The sequence below is a fragment of the Petromyzon marinus genome, chromosome 4 (genome assembly GCF_048934315.1).
Source record: "Petromyzon marinus isolate PM22_M1 ecotype Great Lakes invasive population chromosome 4, UKy_Petmar_22M1.pri1.0, whole genome shotgun sequence".
Classification (NCBI taxonomy): domain Eukaryota; kingdom Metazoa; phylum Chordata; class Hyperoartia; order Petromyzontiformes; family Petromyzontidae; genus Petromyzon; species Petromyzon marinus.
In genome coordinates, this window is record NC_133670.1 from 19,249,448 (window position 1) to 19,268,240 (window position 18,793).

General features: G+C 42.8%; 1 protein-coding gene across 5 annotated transcripts in view; it reads right to left on the bottom strand.

Annotated features, from left to right (window-relative positions):
* TOPBP1 (DNA topoisomerase II binding protein 1) overlaps positions 1-18,793 on the bottom strand; it is a 37,666-nt gene that overhangs the window by 17,997 nt on the left and 876 nt on the right. The window contains exons 1-16 of one of the 5 annotated variants that reach the window (XM_032945714.1): positions 18,626-18,762; positions 17,444-17,550; positions 17,203-17,337; positions 16,481-16,624; positions 15,291-15,472; positions 14,042-14,238; positions 13,454-13,642; positions 12,222-12,412; positions 11,649-11,812; positions 10,478-10,749; positions 9,779-10,131; positions 8,484-8,656; positions 7,830-8,029; positions 5,164-5,381; positions 4,568-4,738; positions 3,136-3,312 (exon numbers count right to left, since the gene is read on the bottom strand). In XM_032945714.1, the coding sequence (XP_032801605.1) occupies positions 3,136-3,312; positions 4,568-4,738; positions 5,164-5,381; positions 7,830-8,029; positions 8,484-8,656; positions 9,779-10,131; positions 10,478-10,749; positions 11,649-11,812; positions 12,222-12,412; positions 13,454-13,642; positions 14,042-14,238; positions 15,291-15,472; positions 16,481-16,624; positions 17,203-17,337; positions 17,444-17,530 (2,853 nt within the window). In that variant the 5' untranslated portion in view covers positions 17,531-17,550; positions 18,626-18,762. The other 4 variants (XM_032945712.2, XM_032945711.2, XM_032945710.2 and 1 more) reach the window with 4 other exon arrangements.

The following is an 18,793-nucleotide window of genomic DNA, read 5'->3' on the forward strand; positions in this document are numbered from 1 at the left end:
TAACAATGATCTGCCACGGCTGAGGTGTTGGTCCTACCGTGTTTAAGGTCTGCTTTGTGTTCACGAATGCGGTCCGAGACATGGCGATTGGTTTCTCCAATGTAACTACTACCACAGAGGCAACTTAGTTTGTAGACACCAGGGTACTGTATGTCCGGAATCACATCTTTTACAGACGGAACCAGATCACGGATTTTATGTAATGTGTTGAAACGGACCTGGATCTTGTGTTTATTCAAGATTTTGGAGATCTTTTTTGTGATCCCCGCAATGTAGGGTAAAGTGATGGTTTTGAAAGGCTCCTCAAGAGGGTCCTTCTTCATGGTTTGAGTGATAGCTTTGCGGATTGTATAGTCAGAGTAACCATTAGCCTTAAGAGCTTGGTGTACGTGCTTGAGTTCACTGCCTATGTGTTCCTGGTCGGATATGCATTGGGCTCTATGATAAGTGGCTCATTGAACCATCAGGTCTCTTTTTAATTAGGACATCCAAAAAAGGTAGCTTGCCATCTTTTTCGACTTCCATGGTAAATCTGATGGCTGGGTGTATGGAATTGATGTGGTCGAAGAATTGGTCTAGAGCAGGCCGGCCATGTGGCCAGATGACAAAAGTGTCATCCACGTACCTCTTCCATAAGGTTGGGCGCAGAGTGGCAGTCTGGATGGCGTCAGTCTCAAATTTCTCCATGAAAATGTTAGCTATAACCGGAGATAGGGGGGAGCCCATTGGGGTGCCCTCAGTTTGTTTGTAGAAAGTTCCATTCCAAGTGAAGTATGTATTGGTTAAACAGTGTCTCACCAGGGGGGGTACCTCAGTGTTTAGTCCTTGATGAACCAAGTCTTCAATGATTGCGATGGTGTCAGGTACAGGAACCTTGGTGAATAAGGAAACTACATCAAAACTGACAAGCAGGTCGTCTGGGGACAGGGAAATACCCTTGATTGTCGATACCAGGTGAGTAGAATTTTGTACCGCAGACGACCTGCTTGTCAGTTTTGATGTAATTTCCTTATTCACCAAGGTTCCTGTACCTGACATCATCGCAATCATTGAAGACTTGGTTCATCAAGGACTAAACACTGAGGTACCCCCCCTGGTGAGACACTGTTTAACCAATACATACTTCACTTGGAATGGAACTTTCTACAAACAAACTGAGGGCACCCCAATGGGCTCCCCCCTATCTCCGGTTATAGCTAACATTTTCATGGAGAAATTTGAGACTGACGCCATCCAGACTGCCACTCTGCGCCCAACCTTATGGAAGAGGTACGTGGATGACACTTTTGTCATCTGGCCACATGGCCGGCCTGCTCTAGATCAATTCTTCGACCACATCAATTCCATACACCCAGCCATCAGATTTACCATGGAAGTCGAAAAAGATGGCAAGCTACCTTTTTTGGATGTCCTAATTAAAAAGAGACCTGATGGTTCAATGAGCCACTCTGTCTACAGGAAAGCTACCCATACGGATGCTTATCTGAAACCGGATTCCCACCACCATCCATCACAGAAGAATTCTCTCATCAAGACTCTGTATCATAGAGCCCAATGCATATCCGAACAGGAACACATAGGCAGTGAACTCAAGCACGTACACCAAGCTCTTAAGGCTAATGGTTACTCCGACTATACAATCCGCAAAGCTATCACTCAAACCATGAAGAAGGACCCTCTTGAGGAGCCTTTCAAAACCACCACTTTACCCTACATTGCGGGGATCACAAAAAAGATCTCCAAAATCTTGAATAAACACAAGATCCAGGTCCGTTTCAACACATTACATAAAATCCGTGATCTGGTTCCATCTGTAGAGGTGTTAACTACGTGCTGTTGTGTAACCTGCATTGCCACCAGGGCAGTGCAGCATTACCCCTGGGTACAACGGTTGGGGTCAGTCGAGGTGAAACGAATCGTGGCCAGGGTTTGGTACGAACCAATCAGACGGTTCCACGTGGGAATGTATGATTGGTTCTACCTGGCCACGAAGGAGTATAAGACAGGTGACCCAACGGACCTCGGGGAGTTCTCTCCCTGCACGAAGATAGAAGACTGGGCTGAAGCCTAGCTAGGACCCTGGACCAGCCTCCCAGCCCTTCTAAGGGCTAAGGCTCGGCATACCCAGTGATCAGGACCCACCGGGCCAGCGGTGGGTCAGATAGCCTCCCCTAGGTCCTAGCCGGAGGACTAGGATAGCGGTAGACGTGTGAGTCCCGCCAGGTCCAGAGGTTGTGCCTCCTTAGGTATCAAGGAGGTTAGCGGTAGATGTGTGAGTCCCGCCAGGTCCGGAGGCTGTACCTCCCTAGGGTATTGGGTGAGGGGACCGAATATCCCTCTGTGTGTGTTAAGCGTTGTATAAGGAAATAATACAATAAACAGAGTGTGCCTCCTAAAGAAGTCTGCTCGTCCTTACAACACTACACATCTGTAAAAGATGTGATTCCGGACATACAGTACCCTGGTGTCTACAAACTAAGTTGCCTCTGTGGTAGTAGTTACATTGGAGAAACCAAACGCCATGTCTCGGACCGCATTCGTGAACACAAAGCAGACCTTAAACACGGTAGGACCAACACCTCGGCCGTGGCAGATCATTGTTATAATTCAATAGGCTCACATGACATTGACTTTTCCAAGACAGAGGTTCTTTGTAAGCCATCTGGCTACCATGAGAGATTCGTTCATGAGGCTATACACATATACAAGCACAGAGACAATTTCAACCGAGAAGATGGATTCTGGCTTAGCAATCATTGGAAAGATTTGATAAACCATTTCAGGTCTTAATTGATTGTTCACGCTTACAGTGGCTTTCAGACAGCATACATTAATTTTCCGTCTCCCCCCTCCTCTTTTCAGAACATAGATGGCCTAGTCCTTCTAAATAAACTGACAAATCGCTGCGCGTGGCGCTGACGTTTTATAAATAAATAAATACACCGTTTAAAAATAAATTTATGCAAACCGACACACCTGATGACGACCGTTTGTGTTATGGTCTAAACGTCGTGAGAATTTTTTTGTTTTTATATATATTTTATTATTTTATTGTTTCCCTTCAACGTGACTTTACCGAAAGAGCTAAGAATATGAATTGCTGCAGTCACGAAAGCTTTAAATCAAAATTTATACCTGCTCACGTTGCACGGCCTTGGGCAACACGGGGCTGGCGGGGTCTACGGGCCGGGTGCTGTTGGCCAGGGCCACGTTGAGGTTGTTGCGGAAGAGCTGAGACAGGGGTGTGCCGCTGGCCGAGCGGTCAGCTGCACCCTGCCCGCCCTCAGGTGACTCCAAGGCCTTGAGCGAGTCCTGATGGGAGCCACAAACTACATCCATCAGACCCTGCATTAAAGCCCCAAAAATTACATTGCCATATCTAGGCTCTAATTGCAAGTGTCCTTGAATATTAATTGTGATAAAGCTAAGAGAGCATCTTATCAGTAATTGTCCACTGGACCATCCCACCACCCACCTCCTCCTTTGCCATCCATGTTTTTATTAACACTGTAAACCCTGGCTTGCCAGGCCTTGACTAGAAACATTTCACATTTAGCCGAACCAATGATGGCGAAATATTTAAATAATTCGAGTTAGCCTCCACTACCACCTACAGCACGAGGCTGCAGTGCATGCACTGCACATAGCCGTGCATCCTGCAGCTGTGTGTAACCCATCCTCTCTATTGCCCTACCTCTCTTGCTTTCTGTGTCTAGCATGTTCCTTTTGTATTTCTTACTGTCCCCCCGGTTTTTGTTTTATTTCTCGCACGGCATCAACAAACCTCAAGGATGGGTAAAGTGCAGCAATACAAACTGTAAGTACATATATCTAGCATTATAAACACACGAAGTGCATTAAATGTTTAAGATATGGTTTATAGAGTATATAGGACTCATATTTACGATATTGTTTTATTTTATTGATTTTGTTTTAGCAGCTAGTCAGACTTTACAGCAAGCCAATAGATGATGCAACTGAATGGTTGTAAAATGGAGGTGTAAGTGAGTTTGGTGATTTAAAAAAATGAAAACCCCCAGATGAGTTTAAACGCGTTACCAGCATCCTAGTCCAGCCAGAGTTACAGAATGTTGAAACATAGCTTTCTGTTTCTCATTACACTGGGTAATTTGTTAACACTCCAGTTTGGAATCTTCTCCAAATGTTTGTATGTGCATCTAAGTCTATGAACCTCTCATGGATTTAAGTAACTACTCAATTCATATCCATGCCAAAGATGAACCGGCTCTCATGGAACATTATGTAAAAGGCATATAATGTCTGCTGCCTCAGATTGTAAGGATATGAATATAATTTTAAGGCTAGTTTTATACGAAAACATATATAAACATAATTAAGCAATAGTGAATGTAAAAAATGCATTGTATGCATTTATCATCACAATGTTTATCACACACGCCACAAATTTAGTTACAACTACTTGTCGGGTCATATATAGGTAAGTAAACATAATGCCATGTTACGTCTGTTGGCACAATATAGAATGTCTCTAATTTATTGAGCAGATGTTTCCCCGGTGAATGCATACACACCCATCCATTTGTACCTTCACATCAAAGCAGGGCTTGATGAGTTTGTCTCGACAGAGGAATTTGGAGGGTGTGTCCTGGGGAGCCTCTGACCCACTGCCACCGCCTGCCACTTTCCGAGCAGTGTCCTTATCTGAGGCAGCCTTGCCGACAACTGCACCCACCTTCGGATCCATCGCGGCCGCTGCCTTGACAGCACAAATGGACATGTGCATGTACGCATGCATTCACACATGATGAGGCTGCCAACATGCTTACCGCCCAATAATTGCACCTGTTTACTCACACGGATATAAATGTAAAATTTCGCGACGACGGCGACCGACCATAATGTGTGAGAATAGCTATTTTCTTGGTGTCTATGCCAGACGTAGATACGGGTGCAGGGTTTTCGCCAGCGTGTGGCCCATCAATACATTTTAAAAGTGTAGATAACATTACCCTAGATGCTAGAAAATATAAAATTTGGACAGGAAAACAAAGCATAATACAGATTTAACTTACGTAAAAACATTTGATATAAAAAAAAATGTTGTACGAGCTTAGAGAATTTTTAACATTATCTGACATTTGTAAAGAACATTGTTTATTCTGAGAAATCAAAATGATTTACCTCAGATGATGCTGTGCCATCCCTCTCCGCTGCTAGTACGTTGTGGAAAGTTTTGCTTCGAAAACGATTAAAGTCCAGTGGCGTCACAAACTTGGACTCCAGTGCGAGCGATGAATCTGTGGGTGTGTGTGCTGCGTCTACCACCGGTGCAGCATTGGGCATCTCCTGTTCACGGCTCTGGCCAGCACTGACTGGCGTACCAGGCTCTGTGGTTTGGGCTGTGTGAACATATATATACATAAGAAATATACACGTAAAGAGGCAAATAATTAGTCATCATTGAATGTTTAAAACACTTTAAATGTGCAAACAGAAACCGTTGTCTCTTGTTTCTGTCAGAAAATAGAAGACACTTTGGTATTTTTTTTCCTGCCATACAATGGCAAAAAATGCCTTGTATCAAATTAACTACAGTGAGGGAAAAAAAGTATGTGATCCCCTGCTGATTTTGTACGTTTGGCCACTGACAAAGAAATGATCAGTCTATAATTTTAATGGTAGGCTTATTTGAACAGTGAGAGACAGAATAACAACAAGAAAATTCAGAAAAACGCATGTCAAAAATGTTATAAATTGATTTGCATTTTAATGAGGGAAATAAGTATTTGACCTCCTCTCAATCAGAAAGATTTCTAGCTCCCAGGTGTCTTTTACACAGGTAATGAGCTGAGATTAGGAGCACACTCTTAAAGGGAGTGCTCCTAATCTCAGCTTGTTACCTGTATAAAAGACACCTGTCCACAGAAGCAATCAATCAATCAGATTCCAAACTCTCCACCATGGCCCAGACTGAAGAGCTCTCCAAGGATGTCAGGGACAAGATTGTAGACCTACACAAGGTTGGAATGGGCTACAAGACCATTGCCAAGCAGCTTGGTGAGAAGGTGACAATAGTCGGTGTGATTATTTGCAAATGGAAGAAACACAAAAGAATTGTCAATCTCCCTCGGCCTGGGGCTCCATGCAAGATCTCACCTCGTGGAGTTGCAATGATCATGAGAATGGTGAGGAATCAGCCCAGAACTACACGGGAGGATCTTGTCAATGATCTCAAGGCAGCTGGGACCATAGTCACCAAGAAAACAATTGGTAACACACTACGCCGTGAAGGACTGAAATCCTGCAGCGCCCGCAAGGTCCCCCTGCTCAAGAAAGCACATATACATGCCCGTCTGAAGTTTGCCAATGAACATCTGAATGATTCAGAGGACAACTGGGTGAAAGTGTTGTGGTCAGATGAGACAAAAATGGAGCTCTTTGGCATCAACTCAACTCGCCGTGTTTAGAGGAGGAGGAATGCTGCCTATGACCCCAAGAACACCATCCCCACCGTCAAACATGGAGGTGGAAACATTATGCTTTGGGGGTGTTTTTCTGCTAAGGGGACAGGACAACTTCACCGCATCAAAGGGACGATGGATGGGGCCATGTACCGTCAAATCTTGGGTGAGAACCTCCTTCCCTCAGCCAGGGCATTGAAAATGGGTCGTGGATGGGTATCCAGCATGACAATGACCCAAAAGACACGGCCAAGGCAACAAAGGAGTGGCTCAAGAAGAAGCACATTAAGGTCCTGGAGTGGCCTAGCCAGTCTCCAGACCTTAATCCCATAGAAAATCTGTGGAGGGAGCTGAAGGTTCGAGTTGCCAAACGTCAGCCTCGAAACCTTAATGACTTGTAGAAGATCTGCAAAGAGGAGTGGGACAAAATCCCTCCTGAGATGTGTGCAAACCTGGTGGCCAATTACAAGAAACGTCTGACCTCTGTGATTGCCAACAAAGGTTTTGCCACCAAGTACTAAGTCATGTTTTGCAGAGTGGTCAAATACTTATTTCCCTCATTAAAATGCAAATCAATTTATAACATTTTTGACATGCGTTTTTTCTGGACTTTTTTGTTGTTATTCTGTCTCTCACTGTTCAAATAAACCTACCATTAAAATTATAGACTGATCATTTCTTTGTCAGTGGGCAAACGTACAAAATCAGCAGGGGATCAAATACTTTTTTCCCTCACTGTACTGCAATATATAACTGTAATTTCAATTCACGTAAACTTGGTAATATTAGCCACAAACAAAACTTGGTTAGCAATTCATTTGCGTATTTTAGAAACATGACTCGTACAACCATAAAAATGACATCACATGCCTAGTTTATTAAATTTAATAAGGAGCTGAGTTTGTTTCATAAAGAAAATCCAGGTGGTCAATTGGCTCAGAAAGCTAAGTCCTGGGTTAGAATCCAGAAAGGTGCCTGTGATTAACTGGGTTTTCAAGGGCAGTGGTAACTTAGGCCAGTTACCAATGACTGCAAACAAAAAAACAATCAGATTAAGTTTGGCTGCTAAATTTCAGAAAGAGGATTAAAAACTTGACCGTCATGAAAATAACTTCAGTATCATCAGAGCAGGTGGGAAAGTGCTGTCTCCTATTATGTGGAACAGAGGTAATTTAAATTGATCTCAGAGGTAGCTGGCTTGATGAAATCCACTTTTGTGGGCCACTCACCCAAATGGCTGCCACTGCTCTGTCAGAGAACCGAATAGATACATCATCTCATGACATGATTCCAATAGCACAATCGGAATAAAACTAACAAAAAAATCAGGGCAGTGAAACTTTCCAGTGAATGCCAATGGCTGTGTGTACACGCGTGAGCCCTCACCGAGCCGCACAGTGTGCCTGTGCTCCTTGGCGCGACATCCCTTGCGAGCCGACTCAAGCAGCCAACCCACGCCCACTGCTGGTAGATCCCACTTGATCGCTGCCTCAAACTTGCAGCCGCTGGCCTCTCGCACCAGGAGGTGTGTGCTCGCATGCATGTTCTTCTTGGGATTAGCCTTGCGCACAAAAAACTCCTGTACCCTACGCCATGGCACAAAAGTCGGTGCTTAAAAAAATCACTTGCATAGACATATAGCAACAAGAAATTATTACAGGGTGACCTATTTATAGATAGCCCACAGATTGTTAATGACCCTCTTACTTTCTTCTCAATAGTGTTTGAATATTGTTAAAGCTTTGTTGAGAGAGTATATCAGGGAAACGTTAAACGATATAATAATCATATTTAGATTGGTGAGTGACGTGGAGAGGTTTTGAATTAAAATGTAGTTTTATCTATGATTTCTCAATATATTAGTTTCATGTATGTCATTTATGTACAACTCGATGGCTTTAGTGATGTGTGACACATTTCAACAAAAGTTATACAAGAAGATGGCTCCTGTCATATGGTCCCCAAACAGCCTTCATTCATCCAACCATCCTCCAATTATAAGTGTTAGCACAGTACATTTGCATCCAGAATTCATAATACCTTGCCCCAAGTCTTTCAGCCAGGAAGATGAGAGAGTCACGTTCAGTCCCTGTGAACTGACTGATTGACAGGACGCAGGCGGACAGTGGGTAGTGTCCCTCCAGCACGGGCACAGGCGTGAACAGAGGGTTGGAATTGAGCTCCAGCAACTTTTGCTGCTCCACGCACATCACCTGTCATCAGACATTGCGCACACAGATGCAAGTCTCATGAAGGGCTTGCAGGCAAGACAACTACAAAATAAAAATTTGGAATGTAGAGACGATGCATACATTATTTGATTAAACTAAACTCTTAAGCTCACGACTGAAACATGATTTTTTTATTTGTAAGTTGCATATAATTTCACACAAACCCTACAGTCACTCCAGAGGTATTACTGTCACCATAACGAAAAACAAAATCCATTTTTGAATCTAATTGTGATCCAAATGTATAATTAACAAATCATGACAGGAGCAGATACATACATGCCTTGTAGCCAGATTACATAAACCGACTTTCATCACTACATAAATGTAATAACCATCCTGATACTGTTACAAAGCCTTGCTGAATTGTTTCATAACCTTTTGCACGTTGAGTTGCAAGATAACAATTTTTAAATCTAAACTTTGTCCATGTTACTTTTACCAACTCCATCACAGACTGTACTGTACACAATATTTAGCCATTTCATGTGTGGAATGAATGTAACACTAAAGTGCATAGGTGAAAAGGGACAAATGTCGTTTTAATAATTAAATTTGCTGCACATTAGACTTGCAATGATTCATTCACTAAATTAGATATGTTTTACCCAACAACAAATGCATCAGAAGAGGGAGCGGGTAAATAATTCTAGGCCTAGTAAAGACAATTTAGCAAATTACCCGTAATACACACACCAATGCCAATGTGTGCTTCCACGTCAGTCTGCTAAGTGTGTTTGTGCTGCTGACGCCAAAACTGGGCACACTCGTTGAAGGTTTAGAGGGCGCTTGGTTATTTATCTTGGTTGCTGACCACAGACCCCATGGCCCAAAATGCAAAGCAGCCAGAAAACCATGACTATTGGAGGTGTAATAGATGAGCATTAATACGTTTATTGAAGTAAGGTCATAAGAATCCTGAAAAAGAGACGAGAGGGAATACCAAATCCAGCAGTTTTATAGTGTGCGGAGAGGCAGAAAGCTACGTTTTGATCTGCAGCATGGTGGTTGAACAAAGTATGGATGAAACAATAGAGTCAGTTTGGTTGACCGAGCCCTCAACATGAGTAAAGGAACCAATGAAGAAGGGTCATGGGGACTTGCCAGCCATGTGTTGGTGACGACCTCGTGCACAGTGTTCTCCACCTCGCAGCCCAGCAGAGGCACCACGGCGTAGTGGGCCACGGCGCGAGAATTTTTTGGCAGCATCTTCCCGCCGTGCTCGCTCACCAGCAGTGCCAGCTCGGACTCCTCGTCTGCAGAGAACCCCACCACCGCAAACCGCTTGCCGCTGAAAATACCGGCACCTGAGTCCTCGCACAGCGTCGAGTCGCCCTTGGTGGCCATGCTCGCCAAAAGTCTTGTGGAAGGCATCGCGTTGATGATTGTTGTATTGGTGTGAGATTCTTCCGTGTACGTTCTGTCTGTTGCATTTCTGCTGACCATGCCATCTGCTGCTTGAGGATATAACACAAAAGGTATTCGAAAGCATTTTCTTGGCTGATAAACAAGCAATGATGCACGCATAAAAGCCAAAACAAAAAATACTATTGTGTAAGGATATCCACTGCAAAAATATTTGTAAGCCACTCTTGTGAAGTCAGAAAACATTCCATGAAATTGTCTCCTAAAATAGTCAAGCAAATATGAAAATAGTGATGTTAACAAAATGGTACATTATTGTTTGTTGTTGACTTATATGCTATAATCAGGAGACAGAGCTCACTTTTAAATGACTCATTGACCAACTATTACCAGTTAATAAAAACATAGGGTATGTAACTTAAATGCTGCATCACGTACTTGACTGTGAATATTGCAACATGAGCTCATCATCTGTCCGTTCCATCCCGTCACCGGCATTGCTGCGGATTCCACGGCCTCGCCCTGCAGGGCCCTGCGCAGTGAGGGGCGGCACTCTCTGCTGACTCGGGGCACTGGCTACGGGGGCCAAAGGGGCCTGCAGGAGGATCTCCTCTGGGGCCGTGTAGTCGGGATGAAGGTACAGCTCGGTTGGTAGTAGGCGGCGCTGGGTGAAGCAGTCTACAAGCCACTTGGCCGTCACGACGTTACGCCTGCACAGAAACATGTAATCGTAGAGTTTTTCAAGTAAAATTAACATTATACAGCTTACAAGTATTTATATGTCGCAAAAGTAAATAGTGACTATGTTATAAGTCTACACAAAGCAAACGTAGCTTAAAACAAAAATATTCCGCGATGCATCCTATCTTGTAAGATCTCAGAAGGTAGGCAGGGTAGAGCTTGCATAGTGTTTGGTTGGGCAACTACAATGCATAGGCTACTGAGCTTTATGGTAGTCGGTGCAATAAAATACATCGTTGGATTGTAATTTTATCCTCCAACGTCAATGCTCCCTATTCTTCACCAACTGTCAATGACCATTGTGGTCAAGTATGGTCAAATATAAACCAACATGGCATGGAGAGGTCCTCATCCTGCAGTTCAGTTTCATTTATTAGGTATAACCCTGTGAGCCATGCGGCTCTTGACTCGGGTGCAACCGCAACATAACAAAAACATGAACAAGAAGCATCTTAAAGTGACTACACGCAACAGAAAAAATCATGGAAAAAACAGCAAAGTCTTCCAGAAAACACACCGCATTTCAACAACCATAAAAAATGTAGATTAAAGTTATCAGGCCAACTCTGTACTACAACAAACAAACATGGCCAGACCGTCCGCAAAATCACCAAAATAAAGCCACAAAAACAATGTAAAAGTGATCATAGGAACTGTGATTCAAATCCAACAACAAACGATATACATAACATGTTCGACCAAAAGGGCTGTACATGCACATGTGCAAACAAAATATATATTAGGTTCACAAATATTAATTTTAATGCGAAAAACCACATATAAAGATCATTATAATTAAAGTGAGTTGAGTCATTTGATAGACGATTGCGTGGTGCTGCGGCCCTGCCGAGTACGGTATGATACATACATGGAGTTCTCCTGCACAAGAGTCAGATCCCGCTCCCGGCCACGGTCCCCGACGATGATGTGAGTCACATCTGCACTGTTCTGGTTGTAGCGTACTCCTCCACCGAGGTTTACCAGCCTCCGCAGCTTCTCCAGACGTTTCCCAGAAAACCCGCACACAAAGATCTGTGCCAGCAAGAAAACAAACTAAATGCGACCATAAATAATCCAGACCATCAAGTTGTAAGTTTCTCTGGAATTAACGCAAGTTGCTCTCGATTCTATAGACGAGTTCATGCAAGTTTAAAACGCTTAAGGTAATTCATTCTGGTTAAAATGCCATTACTAATGTAATTCTGAAATACTAAACTAACTTTTCACCACTAATCCCTTCTCTTAATTTGAATTCACTAAAATAATCATCACCTTAACCTCAAACATACACCTAAGCTGGTGACAACCCATAATCCAAATTAGAGCCTTACCAGGAAACCACAACTACATACACACCAAAGTCAGCTCTAATTTCAATATATTATCTTAACATCCGTCAGCTCGTTACAGAAAAACGGCAATTGGCAGCGATGATGTTCACCTTGCAGCCATCCAATAAAGAGTCAAGGCCATACAGATGTGCAGGGTCCAGGGAATCCAGCTCGTCCACCTCGGCCCGAGCCCCCATTGCCATCACCTCCAACCGTGTGGCCATGGATGTGGTGGAGACCGTCTCGTTGATGCGACTCATGCTTATGTTCGAGATGCTGCTTACGTTTGACATGGCACAGGCTGCAAGAAGTAAAATGAATGGTCCGTTATACTTTGAAGTTCACTGGATTTATGATCTAAGCATTACAGCATTACCGTCAAGTGACGGTAATGCTGTGGCATCTGTATAAATAAAGCTAAATTTTATACCTAAGTAGCTTTTAGGACTAACAGAAAACAACTAAAAATCCAACATTTTTCATTTTAAGGCCTTCAAATCTCGATTTTAAGTGCCACATAAATGTTTGTGCATGTCATTCAGAAACCGTTCAAAATATAAGATTGCGTTTTTTTCTTTGATAAAGCATTAAACAGCAAATACAATTAAAGTGAGAACTATTTTTCTATCATTTATTGTTTTTGAGATATTTCAGATTAAAGCGGTTTTTAACAACAAAAAAAACGCATTTTATGATGGTCAAATCTCAATAATTCGAAAATGGTAAAAGATATAAGTTGAATCAAGTCGTCAACAAATTGTTTTTGCGGAAAAATACAACATTTTGGAGCAGTTGTTAGCGTTTGATTGTCGATAAAAACTGTAAAAAATTCATATCAGGTTAATTATTATATTTCTTGAAAACTTTTGCCTGGCAAAGACAGGCTTCATGAACAATTGTTGAAATAATGGACACGTTTCTTAAATCCTTCTGCCTCAGTCCACGACGTTAAATAAATAGGTACACTTCAGTTAGTCAATGGGCAGGTTGTGGCAGGAAAAAGTCTGGGTACGTCTGGCTAACGTGAAAGAAAAGGCCAAAGTACCCCCTAGAATGGCTCTCAAGCTCCCTTTAAAGAAGGCCCTTCTCCCAGCAGTGGTGATATGAACAAGCTCTCGTTGGGCTACACCACTACCTTTTACCATATTATGTGCGAATGAACACTTCTTTAGAAATCAATTGGTATCACAAGTTAATCACCCTTTACTTCAGGAGCACCGCAGCATAATCATATTACATGCACATGATTAAGGTGAAAGTACACTACATCAGCCACTGTGCCTGGCATTTTGCCCATGATGAAAGCAACCCACAGCAAAATGCAATTATAGTTGATCCTTACAGCCAGGGCGGCCGCGTGAGGGGGAGGGTGTGGAGGTGCTCGGCTCCTGGGGCCCCCCCTCTATGTCATCGAGTGGCAGCACGGAGTAGAGACTCTCGTCCTGGCACGCTCCCCGCTCCACACTGTCGTGCAGCCACTGCACCGTCACGCACGCCACGTTCCACTTGCGTGCAAATTCATACTTTTGCCCTGCAAGCAAGGAGAGGAAAAAATGCTCAACAAAGACCTTTAATTAATCCTTGGGTTTCAAGGCAAAGCTCTGCATTTGTGATCGTCATCATCAACCATCACCAGGACAATGAAGGAAGTCTGCCCAAACTGTCATCTCTTATCCATCCGGCTCCAGCACACAAGCTGAAATCATGGTGATATCCTTTCGGGCATGTTCCTCCTTCTGTCTGCCTCTCCATCATTCATCTCCACTGCTGCCCATTATCCCTTCTAGCTATATGTCCTGCCCAAGCCCAATTACTTCTATTAAGATAATGTCTATAACGTGTGTATGCCCTAAAAATAATGCAATCCTCTTCATGTCTCCAAACAGCATGAAATAAAAAAATTCTCAAAGAATACAAATGCATTACGAACCATGTGGCTTGTGCACGATGAGGTGCGTGCACTCGTTCATCTTGAGTTCTCCAGAGTAGGTGCCACCATGCTTGGTTACGAGGCGCTGGATGTCCCGTCTCTCCTGGGTGCTTAGCCCCGTTACACTCAGCATGCAGCCCTGCAGTGGTGGACACATGTGCTTCTCTAGCCACTCATTGTCCGTACCGCACACCATCCTGAGACACAAGGACACGTAGCCCAGGAACACAAACAGTCGTGTTGAGGTTAGGGCTGCCAGATTTGTCTGCAACAAGTACACACCAATGGCATAAGCATCTGAAAATCTCTTTCACAAGAATTTTGAATTTTCAAATGCTTCCCCAATCACTGTTTAACACACAATGCATGCAATTCACTGCTTCTGGCGGACCAATAAAAAAAAACGCTTGGCACAAAGTTGGTGTGTCCCACAAATCCTGCTCAGTCCTATTCATCACTCCAAATTAGATCAGACTTTGATCCCATCACAGATCTGCTGTGGCTCCATCAAATTAGGGATTATGTGCTAGACAACATTGACACTGTTACATTAGCATTTCTTCGTGCAAACTGTCCATCAAGGTGGGGCCAGCCATGTTTGGATGCGGCATGTGCTTAATAAGGCATTTTAATACCTGACCACCATGGTTTCACGTAACAAAATAGTAATAATACAGGAAAGCCTCTTGTCTCAGTGTCCTTAAAGGAAAGTTTTGCATATGCTTATATATTTTAATGGTGCCATGGTCTGTTTCTATGAGATTATGAAATCTATGACAAAGTATTGTTTCATCATTCTAGCCAAGGAATGCCCATTTTGGCATGGAGATACTTTTAAAACTTCAATTGATCCACTGGTCTTAACTTGGCAGATGTGAATCTGACTTAGTAAGTGGTGGATCACAAAGATGCCTCCAGCAGCTTCTGTCAAGTGTTCCAGCCAGCCAATATGTGAATTGCGCTTACACATGCTTGGCAGATATAAACTAATTTTACATATTGATGCAAATGTTTGGTTCCATAATGCTAAAATACCTAGGTCAGGTTTAAATCAACACTTGAATTGCGTCCAATATATTAAAGTTGAACAAGTATATAAAATACAAATCATATTGGTAATATAATTATGATTTAAAAATGTAATTACCAGATTATGGCCTGGCATGTTAATTTAATCACACCCAGCTATTGATTAACACAGTTGTTTGTACATGTTGCTGTTACACTAATATAAAATCCAGTGGCCCACCTCTCCTGGGAAGCTTCCCAGCAAGTGGTGATCCAGGAGACAAGCATTATGGGCTTCTTCAGACTGGCAGCCACCAAGTACTTCTTGCTGCCAACCTCCCCAGCCACCAGGTGGGTGACGGCACTTGTGAAGTCCCTCAGCACCCGGCCTCCCATCAGCCCTATCAGCCTGTGCATTTCCTCCTGGATGTACAATACAATCGGCAGCACATGGTTTGTGCATTCAATATCTGAAATTCACCTAAGCCTCTATAAAATATTTTCAACTGTTAAAATACCAAATATGACACTGCTCTATTCTTTGGATCTCTCGGTAAAGTCATATAGATAGGATTAAAGAAAAAAACTACATTTCGATCGCAACACAAGTGATCGCAGGGATCTTACATTAACATGCTAATCTCTCACATTAACATAGCCACCTCAGCGCGCTCGCCGTGGAAACCGCTCACCGATCTTACATTAACATGCTAATTTTTACCTGGCAGCCCATTAATTGATGGAAAACCCACCACCGTCGCGGTCGCCGCCCACCAATTACATTAACATTAGCTGCCCTGCCCATGCTGCTGACATTTGGGCTACACCCATTTCAAAACAGTTTGCCTTCAGAAGCTAACCCCCTTTTCCTGATGACGACCGCTTGTGTTGCGATCGAAATGTCGTAGTTTTTTGTTATTTTCTTTGAAACTATCTACGTGGCTTTACCGAAAGACCCAAAGAATATGAATTCCTGCAGTCACGAAAGCTTTAAATCAAGATTTATGACACTGCTCTGTTGCTTTAATAATCACCGGCACACTCCTTCCATTCCGTGCTGCAAGAACACCTCATTGCTATGGGACTGCAGAGGAGTAATCCATTCCACTTGATTTCATTATCCACAATTGTCTATCCATTTGTGAAAGAAGGCATCTTTACATCAACATCCCTCTTGTTTCTGCGATGCCATTAACCCATAACACTCCTTCAGATGGAAGGATCTTTTTGCTCCACAAACACTATTTGGTCTTTGCGATTTAATAAAAAATATAAAAAAGCATTTCCAAAAATCTTCCTCGAACATAACTATTCCCCCTTTAATACGTATGTCTTTGTGAATTGTAATATCTCACACATATATGCACACACATAGATATATGAATATGACGTTTGTCAACGCTAATATTAGTGCACAAGAACATGACATACACGGACATCCTTGTCAAGGTTGGTGCAGGACAGTACTGCGTCTGCAAGAGCCATGTTATACACAGGGTGCTCAGCCTTTGGAACGCAGCGCTCCCTGTCCAAGCAGAACAGCACCACTTGTGGCCCCACCACTCGGCACCCCATCTTTGAGCAGCAGTCGGTGGGAATGGAAATGGTTGAGAGTTGTGGTGGAAGAAGGGACAAATGGGGGGGGGGGGGCAAGGCACACATTCAAATTGTTTATATCATAAACTCTCAAATAAACAATACATTTGCATATTAACCTGCTAGTAATGTAATTATTCATCAATGTAAATCAATTATACTCTCCATACACCTAAGAATATTTTATTGTAGATAATATGTTCATACAACTACTGGTTGCATAGATTAATGCAACTATGAGGTTTTTTTTCATTGCTTTCTTTAGAACTGCCTTTTGTGTTTGGTTTTTTGTCCTGCCCCCGCAATTAGCAGTTGACTACATACGGTGTGCAAAAAGTTGAACATACATACATATAACTATGGATTGTACAAGCACCACAATCACAAACAATTTTTTTTAATCAAATTATGGCCACAAATTGAACAGGTGAATTGTTATATGTCTAGTATCCATTTATTGCCCTCATCCTTCACTTTAATGCTTCCCCGTACTCTTGTTAGGGAAAAAGTGAGGTGTTTGATGGACAGCACTGGGTGGGATCGGTGAAGCTGCTTACTTTGACAAGGTGGTCAAAGGCGACTCCATGGAAGGGGTCGCACACATAGAGTGACCTATCCTTCTCCTTCAATGTCAGCACCTTCGCCGCATCCACTCGCTGCAGTAACGACTCCGACTGAATTTTGCAGATTTTCTATTAAGTAGAACAGGCGCTCATTAACATAAACCTGGATGCTGACAGTAAAAACTGCAAGTTAAATGGCGATGAGCATGTTGACTGTATATTATTTTGACCTTACCTCATAAGCTTCTTTGAAATATTTTGATTCATTTTCATTGTCTTCAACAAACTTTACAAATAGCTTCTCAGCACTGCGTTTTGTCATCCTCCCTCATCAAGTCAAATCTTAATACAAGGAAAAATAAGGATAGAATATTCATGCAAAGGTTTACATTATTTTCTACCAAATTACAAAAAAACATTTCATATATTAAATTAACCTCCCATTCAGCATTCTAGTACAAGAATAACAATTAGGTAACTCACAATTATTGATTTCCCTGCCTCATCCCCAGTCAAGAGATTGACCTTTATCAAGGAACAACGCCTTGCAATTAACATGATTGGTATCGTTTCACGAGTAGTAACAATTTTAAAACAGACATCTAGGCTGATATGGCTCAAAACAGATGGTTTGTAATACGAAGCATAACAACTGCTGCCGTGGGGCAGCATTTAAATCCCATACAACATAAATACAGTAAAATCCCGTATACAAGGCCCTGGACACATCAACTAAGAAGCAGTGGCCAGCACGAATTGCGGACCTACAAAGACGACGACACAACAATCATGATTAATGTCCTTGATGGACACAGGGAGAGCTCGAAGTCTTGGTTAAGTTTTCACAAGGGTATACTGTATTGCACTTTTTTTATATATATTTGGCCAAATGCTAAAATATATCAGTGCCGCAAGAAATTCGAAGTGCCGGGAGAAAACCCCACCACACATCTGATGCGGTAACACTAGAAGCAACTACAGATAGCTTTAAATCTAGAACTACAGATAGATCCACGAATCCAGTGGTATGATTCCACATACTGGCCACCGCCAGTTGCGAGACAAATATAATTACATAAATCGTCCTGACCGCAACACATCACTTCTCCTGTCTCTGTAATCAACATGAAATGATGGGCAATGTCATTTCGGTTGTCGGTCCCGATACGCTTGCGTTAAACTCCACGTTACCGTGACGGGGCTCATCCTCACATCCCCTCAATTAAAACTCGGCGGAATTTTTTTTTAAAAAAAGCGCTTACCAACCGGCAGTATGATGCAGGGTGAAGCGTTAAACGGTGAAGTAAAACGGTGAAGTCGCGTACTAGACTTCGTTTTAAAAGAAGGACCCCCTCTTCTACATCTGACCAAGAGTCGGGTCCATTCGACGTTACCGTGCCGGGAGCAGGTTATTTACCGCGGCCGAATGCTGCCGTGCGTGACGTGACGCAGATTTGTTTTTTTTAAATAGTTGAACTATTGTTTCGGTTGATTGTGATCGTGAGTGTTGATATCGTTGATGATAATGATAATAATGTTAATGTTGACTCGAGGCGTCGAGTTCCCAAGCGCCGCTCTCGCTTTG